Here is an 11,885-nt window from a genome sequence, read left to right as displayed (position 1 = left end):
CATTTTATAGATGGCGCTCCGATCGCAGGTTTGCGCTAGATGTCGTTGGAAACGGAGGTGTATCGCTACGCAGTATCCGTTTTGCGTTGCGTTGACAAAAGGTTTAGAAAAAGGGTGAAGTTTGAGAATACTTTGTCAATCGTGGACGAATAACAAACGTGTCTCGACTGATAAGTAGCTAACGATAGTCAACGTAGAAGCAAAGAACGTGACAAGGTATTAGATCAAGTTCGAGAAAAATTTGAAAGCTTACAGAATGCCGGACATATCCAGTATATCTCATTACCCTTTAAAGGTAAATATCATTAAAGTAACGTTCGATTTGTCATTTCCTCGAACAATTCTACTTTGGAATCATTTGCTTTATTCCTATTCGTTGCACGTCATATACCTTACTTCTTCTCGTTTCGCTTTGTTATCGCTTTCCGCTCGAGCGATTACGACGATTTCTCTTCGATATTCAATGTTTCCGATTATGAGAACAGATGTCAGATAACCTCCTAAAATTGTAATTACATTTTACGAAGGCTTTACCGTAGTCCCTTTCGACGATGCATGTTTTCTAAAGAGTAAAATAGGATTATGTAAGGGCACGGCAATGAAACAATTTCATAACTTGTTTGACAAGTTTCTCGTATTATCAAGGCGGATTCTGCAATACCGCAATTTCATTATCAAGAATTCGTTGCCTAGAAAACTCTATTTATTTAGCATTTTAAGATCATTTTTTATGATCTTGTCGGATTTTTTCAGGTGATATTTGCAATTCATTTAGTCCTAGTAACATGGTAAGAATAAATTTTTTGTTTACTGTATACTAATCTGCAATTTAGAAAGTATTGTAAAGTACTGCAATGTATGGAATGTCATATTTGTACTACATAGTTAAACGATGGATTTCTAGGAGCATTCAGGGACATTGGTGCCCAAGGTCTGTAATGTTTTACAATTTTCTTTTCTTCGTTTGTTTATTGTGGGCTATTCACAATATTGAATCAGACGAACCTCTGCAATTTGTAAGCATTTATTTAGCCATTCATATATATTTTATGGTTCTGGTAAGATCAGTGTTTGTAATAGAATTATATATTTTAGGCACTTTTTATAAATGTACTGTCCATTTTTTTTGACATGGTAACATTAGCAGTCTATTTCCCATCAATGTGTAAGTTGGTGCCACTTGCTATCAAATCTAAGACTAACACTTAAAGCTTGATAAATTATATCGTTGATTAACCTCCCTACGCAGAAGATATATCAATCTGATCGCACGAACTTGTAGATGTATCTGAGACGCTTAGTGCAACAATTATGATCATAAACATGATTGTTCGCATCATCACAAGCGTATATCTTCTACGAATAGGCCAAGCAAGAGGTGGATGTTTATCCACAATGTTTACTACAGGTCCTGCAATGGGTCAGTAATACATTGGATACAGATGTTTTGTAGGCCTGCGTTGCTTCTACAAAGTTATGCTTTGAGTAGGTGCATGACATCTTTTGTTTCAAGTATGCATATTATATCGCACAGTTTACACTACGTTGTTTATAACAGTATTTGTGAACGTAATGCTTGATACGATACAAACTGTTTACAATGTACAGCGTTTTATTTGCAACCATATTGAACTATGCACTGTATCGTACTGCCTTTTTTTGTACATGTGGCTCATACGTTGAAGGGGGTGGGGAACAAACTTTTATGAATGTTTTTCTATTCTAGGCTTTGGTCGACAGGATTACGAGGACATATCTCATCCGATTCCACAAAATTCCGATTTTGCTGGAGTTTAAAAATACGATATGACATTACTAAAGTTCGATACGTCGAAAATTACGCGATATCATTGTCATATCTCTCGTAACTCGTAAGAAGTACGCGCACGTATAATCACGTTACTGACATTCAATACTACTTTATTTATATATTTTAGAATCTCTAACAACGATGACATTCAGTGCAATCTAGAATTTTTATTTTATGTATATACGTATGCAAATAACGCTCCGTCGATACGCGATGACACGAAAAGAACCGTATATTATTATATCATTATAATAAAACTTAACTTAACTATACGTTTCATGCGTCCAACCTATAGATTTTATTCTGTACAATTATTTGTACTCGTAACATGTGAATAAAAATATTCATTGCAACCGTATGCCCGAACTCCTTAGGTTTTCATGGACTGTAATCTTTAATCTTCGATCTCTTGAACTTATTATTTAAGATTAGATTGTTCGTAGATTAATGAAAAAGAAAAAAAGAAATGGGAAACGAATAATCATTGGATCAATCCTCCGATGGACGGGCAGGAGTGTATAAACCAAATTTTGATTAAAACAGGATAGATAAATACGCTGTACAGCATTGCTGTCTTTTGTTTACGATCTTTGCTTGATTCGAATTACTTTGTTGAAAATAAAATGCTCGGTCAAACAAATATAAGCCAAATGAACAAATAATATGTTATTTTCAAATATTAATCATTTTTCACGAAAAAAAGATATTCTCTTATACTCTTTTGCCCGTCCACCAGAGAATTACTAGACAATAAGAAGGACAAAGAGAAGTAACGATTATGCTTGATTAACGATAAATATATTTTTGCGAAGGTGTCGAAAGAGGAAAGAATGGTATTCAAAGCAGCCGCGTAGCGACAGTGGCGCGAGTCAGTGGAGAAAGAGTGGCGCCACTGATGAACTATAAGAGCCGCATCGGTGAGGCGGCGTGGTTCAGTAGTGTGCGTGACCGTTCCGGGAGGAGGGTGACTCCACGCGCGGCCACACCGCGAAACCGTGCCCCACTCGCCTCAACCACGAACGTCCACTCGTTTTCTCGTCTCGTGAAAACATGGCGGCCAGCGACGACGAGCCGATGCATCTCTACGAGGTCTTTCAAAACTGCTTCAATAAGATCGCCAACAAGCATCCTGGTGAGTGTCGTCAGTCACTGAAACAATACTCATTAAACACAGAGAATCAGGAGAATTCTGTGCTGTGCGTGTACCGTGTGAAAATAGAGCGACGGAGTCTCTTGTGTCTAGTGTCTTCTGCGAGAGCACCGTGCATTAAATGCAGCAAGCGTTGCTTTTGGTGGTTCCCTTGTGTCAACGAATCATTTTACAAACGGTTAGAAAGAATTCGAGTGTTGTGTTTCGATCGATCGAGCTCTTGATCACATCGACGATCCGTGCCGGACGATTCTCTCGACTGACTCGCTCCGTTCTGTGTTTTGGTTTGCTTGTCAGTGCTTTGGACAGTGCTGCCCCGTCGTAGTGAACTAACCCCCCGAGAGAGAGAGATCAGTTCTCTTCCTTGTGCTTCGTGTATCGCTATTATTCTTCCTTCGTTCGTCTAAACTCGAATACTATTTGCATATTGTCCGTGTGGCCTACTAGACACCGAAAATATAGTCGACATAACCTAGACATCGGAGACTCGTCGCTCTCTCGCTCGCTGTCATGTGCAACAGTCGATCGAAACTGTTGCGATACATTTGTAAAGCGTCCGTACGACTAATATCGAAAACAACAATGTTAGACATTGATGCATTATTATTTATTTCGCGTATCATCGACGTTCGTTGATGTGACGATATTCGTTTTCAAAAGTTGGCCCCCGATTGGGCGAGACAGCCGAGACCCGATCATGTACCACGTGTCCTCTCGGCGACGCCGCTGGAATCGTTAGAGGTTAATCGCTCGAACATAATATAAGAAAGACCATAAATCGGAATCTTTCTCCTGGCACAGAGCCTCGAAAGACTTCTCGAGGGTGGGAATTACGGCCCTTTCTTTTTTTCCTCTTTCATTCCTTTTCTTCTTTTTTTTTCGCCTTTCCCTTTTCATGTAGTTGACCGAGAAAGAAATAGTTCTTACAATTCGGAGCATTGTCACGCCATGGTCGTTGCGTGAACTGTATTTAAAAGAGGTTCCCATCCTTTCGCGACAGTCGTAACACACGTCAATTCCAGCACGTGTCTGCCCGATCGAACGCTGACGATATTATCGACGCTCGACGTTGATCACGCTCGTGGTCGAATATTCTTATCTGTTTTCGAAATTTATATCTAATATGGTGACATTGTCGACGCTTTGATTTATCAGCGATAAGGTTAATAAGGGTAGCAGATTTGGTGGGTCGCGTCGGCCACGAAATCATTCCGAAAATTGTTGTTCAAAGGGAATTGTAAAGTCGACTGTTTGCATGTCGCTCGGGATAGTTGGTAAACCGAGTCTCGGTTGTTTGTTTAGCTTGTGGATGCTGTTTGGAAAACGCTGGAGGTGGTGCATGGTTGTCCTCGACCAAATGCGCTTCCTAGTCGGTAACGAAATGTTTCTTGTCGCGCATAGTACCTATATATACTGCGTACACAGGATCGGCTATCCAAATTAAACGTTTTTTCTTTCTCTTGTTAGACGAGCCGCGTTAGATTGATATATCGATGCACGCGGCGAGTTCGTGTATTTAATCGGAGATTAGATATACGATTCGTTGGCCGAACGGCGTGTCGAGTTTTACACGATGTTTGAAGAGCGGTCCGAATAATTTCGAAAATATCGTGTCGATTGTTTAGGATCGATCGTCGTCTTACTCATTTATATTCCCGATGTTTAAGCGCGCACGGTGTCGGGTTCGTTAAGCGTCAATTGTTCGGACGAGGCGGCCGCCAATTGCCAACAATCCGGTTAATTCTTCGCTCGTTTCGCCCCTGTTAATTTCAACGATTGCCACTTTGACTGGAAACATTGTATACGATTTGATATAAAGCCTCGTTCAGATTAGTCCAGTTACCTGAATTCATACGATTTAAGGTCCAGTAACTTGAAACTTCTTTACCAGCATGAAATTACCGTTTACTTTATTCCACACATTCTTTCAAGTTGCGTTACACTTTATCGGCCTCGTTAGCAGTGAAACTACCAAATCGATCAGAACGATGCGCAGATCTTTTAGTTTCGCAGCTATTAAAATAGTGTATGTGTTTTCGGTAATAATAATTTTTACTGTTATTAAGAGAGGAACATGGTCACTTTTCTTATCTTGTTTTGTTATTCTTGTCTCGTTACTTTAATCTTATACAGTATATGCAGGTAGATAATAAAGGTAGTTGTATAGTATTGGTCAATTGTTACTTAAGGAGCAGCTAATGTTTGACTCGGGCCACAAATCCTCATTCATTGTTTTAATATCCGAAGGGTCAGGGCTCGATCGTTCAAGTGCAAGGGTATCTAAAAATAAAGGGGAATCTCCAACGTACATTCCACGGATATTTCTTTCCATTTGGATGAAGCGTTTCTATCTTTGTTCGTTAATGGCACTGTACATACATATGTATACGTTTCAAAGGTTCTCGCACGACAGGATGGGCAAACGGCAAAATTGCACGTAATGCCACGAAAACACGAGCGTAGATTTTAATGGTCGATTCGATCTAAAATTATCAGACAGTGACTCACGAGTAAATTTACCTGAAGCGGAGTTTGTTTCGGGAAACCGCGGCACGATAAAGCGTTTACCGTCCACGATACGTTTACTTAGGAGGAAATACTTTCTGTAAGCACTAATTATTCGATGTTGACCAACGAAAAGCGGATGAGTGTACAGGGTGTTTCAGAAACGGTCTTTCACGATCTTGAAAATTTTATCTCTCGATATTCCAGCCTGTTTTAATCGTTGATGTATCTGATTCATAGTTGACAGACGCTTATAACTCCGAAAGTAAAGATATCTGGTTCGACGTGCATCTATTAAGACTCCTTCGCTTGTTTTGGCGGAGCAGTGCGTGGTGGTCTTTCAAGAGCTTTGCCTAAACTCTCATTCGCATTCCCTAAACTTTCTCCGATTGCAATGTTTTTGTCCGGGATCGATATTTCGTTATGAAGAAACGCGGTGCGATATCTCGGTGATGGCTGGAAAATCGAATCTTCCACGGGGCGATTCTGTTTCAGCTCGTAAACTGTAGCGACGAATCCGTGCGACTTGCAAGCATTACAAGGGAATACCTCGTTCGCAGGGAAACGCGGCTGATTTGATCTGACCCAAGAGCGCCATTTCTGAAACTCTCTCGTTCCCCAGAGCGAGAGTTTGAACGAACAACCATAAACGAGCTCCAGACACAACACTCGTGACTTAGCTCTCCTTCTTCCTTTCTCCTTCCATCCCACAGACCCTTCGATTTCTCTCTTTTTCCCTTTTTACCTTATTTCTCTCTCAGGAGAATTATCGAGGGAGTGTCACCGTGATGCACCTGCCTCTTGCTCTCTCTTTCTCTCTTTCTCTCTTTTTTCTCACTCCCGCTATATCCCTGTCTTCCTGCCGCCTTCTCCTTCACTCTCGCATTGCTTATTGGTCGCACACGCGCCTCGCACACGACTCGATACCGCAATGGCTCGCCTATGAAAATTCTCGATGGTACTCCAAGTGGACAAACGGATGATTTCGTAACTGCGGAAATGAAAATGTACACGACTCTCAAATGTAACCTGCAATTTCCTCTAGCAGCTATGATTCTGTATAGTACGTACGTTGCCGAAAACAATTAGAGTATTAGAGGATGGGTGTACATCGATCTATCGAGTCGAAATAAAAAAGACTATGGATCTGTTAAATCGATAAAAAAAAAAAAAAAAAACGAAAACGAAAAAAAAAATTGAAGCGATAAACGTTAACCGTTAGAACCCTCTCGCATATTTCGACTAACGTTATTAGCGAAAATTTACGTTGTTCCAATTTTTCTGAACGCGATAGGGGAACGATTTTGAAACTCGATACGTCATCGATCAATTTCGCTTCAAAATTATCTTTCCACTTATTTCTGAAGTGGAATATACGTTTCTACGAGCCTCTTGAGCACCTAAGAAATATTAATTAATATCGCGTATGCGGAATAATATTGATTAAATTAAACAATCGCAATGCGTATACATACGTGTTTCGAAAGCTGGCGAATTCGATTTCTTGCATGGCGAAGCGGGCTCTATTCTTCGAGACGTTCCGACAACTCGTTACTCGTTAACGAACCATTCGTGAAGCCGTGTTCACGGAGAGGATGCGGGATTCTAGCGCTATTCTTCGGTAGCTCCAATTCCGGAAGCTGTCCGGTCTGAAAGTAAATCAGGGAAAAGTTTCCCGTGGTTCGGCTACGAAACTTTTCGATCCTCTTCTTAGGGAAGGCCAAGTCCAAAGTGCGTTTCATGTACGGGCGCGCGCACACACAAATCAAGGATGAGCATAATCTACATTTACAGCAGGGGCCCGATGAGCATCTGCTTCCACCCCTCTTCGCCCTCGACCCCTCATCCCTCGACGCCCTAGTCCGAATCCCTTTCTCCGCCAACGAGCATCCTCCCACCGTCGTGCACGCGTGTATTCTCCCGATCACGATCGTTTCTTCCTCGTCTGCGTCGAACTTTGTCCGCTCGTTCCCTCTCTCTTCCATTTACACGCCAGAAACGTATAATATACAGCCAACGCATAGTATACAGCGTCGGCCATAAGTATATCGACACGCTTATAAACATTTAGCGTAAGTCGAATGCTTTTCACTACTTTTATTTTCCAGCTGTACTGTTATAAATAAGCTGCGGATTTTTATGCAATTTCGTGTTCTTACCAAGAGAATTGAAAAAACGAGACGAAACTTACTTCGTTATATCTATACGCATAATACAGTCGCCTCGGAAAGTAAGCCAACGCCCTTTAAACGTAAGACGGTTAACTCGGTTCCCGAGGCGACTATATCTGTCTATAATGTAAAATATCGAAGAAAGTAAAATTTGTCGGTGTCTTGCATCGAATGTAATTGGGTAGGTGTGCCGATACTTATGGCCGGCGGTGTATTATATACGCGCGTGCGACACCAGTGTCGATAGGTCACGCGGAGATCTCTTCGTACGTTATCTTCAACTTTATTATTTGCTTTATCGCTAGCGAAAAATTTGTAATCATTTAAGCTCGACCTTTCAATTCATCACGATTTTTCCGACCTCTTCCTCTCTTTCACTCCCCCCCTCCCCACCTCTCTCTCTCTCTCTCTCTCTCTTTGCATCTATTGCGTCTCGAAACAGAGGATTCTCTTTTTGCGTTCTTCGCGAAATCTGTGTAGATATTGTTGGTTGTTGTGGGTTTTATCTTCTCGCTGCGAGCAGGATAAAAATGCGATGTGATAAAATGCTTAACGAGTCGTAACACTTTGTATATAGGATGATACCAATATATTGTAATGATATGAGTAATTTCAATATGCACTGGTATTTTTTTGTCCGAGGGTGAATGTGCGTCTTTCGATCGTGAGGTCATCGAGATAACAGTAATATAAAGACGCGTATTTATCAGCAATCGTGTCCGCGAATCTTAAAATGTTGCAGAAATTGTTGTATTTGCGCTTATTTTTCACATAGCGAGAAAACACGCGTATCGCGCATCCTTCTTCAAACTTCAGACGATTATTAGCAACAAAGAAACGCGACTAGATGCAAAACGATGGAAAGAACGCGGCAGAGTCGAAGGTTATTAGTCGAAGCACGGAGATTTACTTTCGGGCTCCTGAACTAGATTAGCTGGCTCGATAGTGGAGAGTAGACGCGAAGGTGTTTGAGAAGTTGGCGAAACGGGCGAGTGTGCACGGTGCGACTCGAATTCCTGACTAATGCAAGTCCCTCGTTACCGAACGTACGCCGCCATTCGCCGCGCTCCCGTTATGGTCGATATGAATTTGCCACAGCGTGAAACGCCATCGTCCTGAAACTCTTCGCTTCTCTCCCATTCTCCTTCTCTTCCTCTCCGTATCTTCCCCTCGAGAGTAACGCGCCAACAATCTCGTGTCTCCCGTCTTTCTGTATTTCTCTCTCGGTGGCCGTCGACTGGTCTTGGTAAATTCGCGATGTTCCACGGGGAAGAGCAAAAATCCATTAGCCACTGCGAGAACTGGGTTACCGAAAGGAGCTTGGACAGATAAAAAAGATTCTCGACGATTCTCTATATTTGGCGCTTGTCGTTCCCTTTCGCCGATCAGCCGTTTCTGATCCGAGATCTCCGATTCGAACTTCAAAGTCTCGAAAATCGTGCAACATTTTCCCTTGGTTTCCGTTACCACGGATACACGTTTCTTATGCCGAATGTCTCTGCAACAGTTCGTATCGCGTCCTCTGGAAAGACGGTCTATCGTCCTAGAGAGTCTCTTGGCAGTTTGACTGAAAGCACCACCCTATGGAGTACCATATCCTGCTATCCTCTTGTCTCATTGGCGTAGGCTTCACTGTTCTCAACTTCGTTTCTCCTTTATCGTTATAATGGTAAAAGTTTCTTCGTATGGATTTACTAGTTTGTGCGTCGAAAACGACGAGCGAAACTCGTATAATAGAAGTTCTTCGATTCTCCTTATTACCGATAATCTTCAGATAAATAAAGTCCATATAAACGGAATTCGCTTGTAATTTAAATTCTCCAAAATATTCTATCTGACCTTTCCACGCTGTTACATTTCTTTATTAATTATTAACGACAAGGGGGGATAAAATAATTGTGGCAGCAAAGAATTTGAAATTAAATCTGGCTATAACGCGCGACAAACATGTTCTAGTATAGTCTGCTATCAGAGCATAAACGTTAAGTCTCTTCTGGTTAACGATTCAAAGTCACGTATCACTGCATAGATCCTCGATCTGCGTATTCGTGTTTTCGTTGTACCAAAAGTAGCACCGCTTTCTAAAAGAAGTATAAAAAAAAAAATAAAGAAAGAAAGAAAGGAACGAGACTGGCGGAGACGAAGAAATTGATCGCAGGCCGATTTAAGCCGGGTAGGAAGAGCGATGCCACCTGTAACAGATCGTGAGCGCGCGTAATCGGCGAAAAGCTGGCTGGTCGAACGCGTGTGCAGACATTCACGCTCGCGCACAAATGCACGCAAGTGCGCGCCGCTGGTGGGTCTGTACGGCGCCGACCTGCACCACGGTTCGGAATAGACATCTGGCCAGATTTCGTTAAGTTTGGCCCACGTGTACACACCTATACGTACGTGTATATATACGGCATATATAGAAGCGTACACGCGACACCGGGGCTCGAACAAATGTGCATTCGGCTCCTGGCGCCACAGCCGAAAAGGGGGCTCTGATTTTTTGGCAGGTGCCACTGTCCTCGACCAGCGTCACTTTCCGACGTTCAATGGCCTGCCCCCGACTCACGAAATTCCTCGGAATTTCCAGACTCATCGACCGCGAGATACCACGGGTCAAACTCGACCATCGAACTTCGTCTGCCCTGTAATTTCCCTCTGATCATCCTCGACTCCGTTCTCTCTCTTTCTCTCTCTTTCTCTTCCCCACCCCTCTCCCATTGCTCGGCTCCGTCGATTTAGTGGAAAGCAATTCCCAGAAGAAATAGCTCTTCTGTCTATCGTCGTTTATAAGGCGCCTTTGCCTATTCACCCTGAGTAAAGGAAAGACCATGGAACGCGCGTGAGAACGCGTGATCTGGTAAAACGTGAAGGCGAAAATGGCGGCAGCTTCTCACCTGTTGAACGCAACCCCGAGGCGATGCGGAAGATTTGCTCGTGCCTCGAACGTTAATACTCTTGGTGGTCTTCTTGTGCCGTGCTGGTTCACGTGAACCCGTGAATGAAAACCCGGGTTAACCTAGCCGTGAGAACTGGAGTGAGAGGGAGAGAGAGACAGCACGAAATCGGAGCACGTGTACGCCACGTGCCATGGGCGGCACGAGCTCGCGCGCGCGCGTACACGCACGCACCTTTGCCACCTTTTTTCCACGCGATTTTACTTTACGCGGGCACTTCACCCGTTTTCACCATTTTCGATCGTGCAGTGGCAAACCGTGAACCTGTTCTCGCGTGTACTCGCGATTTTCGGACGAATCGTGCCAACGTGCATGCGTCCTATCTTTCACTTTGAGTTTACCTTCTGTACACAGTGCCCCGTGAAAGTATTTGAACGATTATCATTAGATTGTGGATTTTTATGCAAATTCGTATTTATATGAAAACGAAGAAAGTAGAAACTTAGACAAAAGTTCGTTTCATCCATTTAATATTACAGCAGGTCTTGTATTTTGGGTATTTTACACATTTTCGTTATTATGTACATCCTATACATGTTTTCTTACGATCTTTAAATATCCCATAAATGTATAAAAATTCGTAGCATTCGCTTTTCTGGTCAACTATACCTTAAATGAACATGCTCATACTCGTCATACTGACGGATAGATTGCTCATATATTTGATTAAAACTACGCGAGAATGTAAATGTATGTACAAATTTATAAAATATCCGTACTAATGATCTATAAAATATCTGTTATTTGTATGTGCAAAAATATAAATTTGCGTAAACATCCATAAATTGAAAAGTTGCATCTAAAATTCTAAGCTACGTCGTTCGTGTTTATCGTTGCTTTCCTTACGGAGACATCGAGTTGGATTCTGTCCAAGGAACACGAAGAAAAGGGATTCACGAAACGATACCCTCGACGGATAATCCATTTCAGGAACATTTCAGATCATTTTCCTCTATCAGTCTCGTTCGATTATTTCTCGGTCTTCGCTTAGGTCAACATTTCCAGAGAATTTAAATTCAAGTAGAAATTGATCATGAGGAAGATCGAAATTTCAAGAAAACTTCAGAGAGATATTTGGTACTGTATCACAATGTTTATAAACTTGTAAAAGACACCTGTAAAAGATGACACTCTGAGAAGAGAGATGCCCGTCTTCGCCCAACGAACGATTCGATTGCTATATCGTTTTCCTCTATCAATTTATTTCTCCCAATTATTCCCCGATTTTCGTTCGGTTCGAGAAAAAGAAACTTTAAGAAACATGGACGATGTATTGCCTACAGTGAGAAACTTCAGTTATG

General features: G+C 42.1%; 1 protein-coding gene across 16 annotated transcripts in view; it reads left to right on the top strand.

The window, feature by feature from the left end:
* The window catches only part of LOC122574924 (transcription factor 12), a 111,146-nt gene that overhangs the window by 3,852 nt on the left and 95,409 nt on the right, over positions 1-11,885 (top strand). For 15 of the 16 annotated variants that reach the window (XM_043743150.1, XM_043743163.1, XM_043743162.1 and 12 more), the window contains exons 2-3: positions 11-295; positions 2,623-2,942. In XM_043743150.1, the coding sequence (XP_043599085.1) occupies positions 2,861-2,942 (82 nt within the window). In that variant the 5' untranslated portion in view covers positions 11-295; positions 2,623-2,860. The remainder of the gene's footprint in view (positions 1-10; positions 296-2,622; positions 2,943-11,885) is intronic. The other variant, XM_043743149.1, reaches the window with a different exon arrangement.

The sequence above is a fragment of the Bombus pyrosoma genome, linkage group LG14 (assembly GCF_014825855.1).
Source record: "Bombus pyrosoma isolate SC7728 linkage group LG14, ASM1482585v1, whole genome shotgun sequence".
NCBI classification, from domain to species: domain Eukaryota; kingdom Metazoa; phylum Arthropoda; class Insecta; order Hymenoptera; family Apidae; genus Bombus; species Bombus pyrosoma.
The sequence above is the reverse complement of the archived record's forward strand: the minus strand, read 5'-3'. Positions and strand labels throughout refer to the sequence as shown.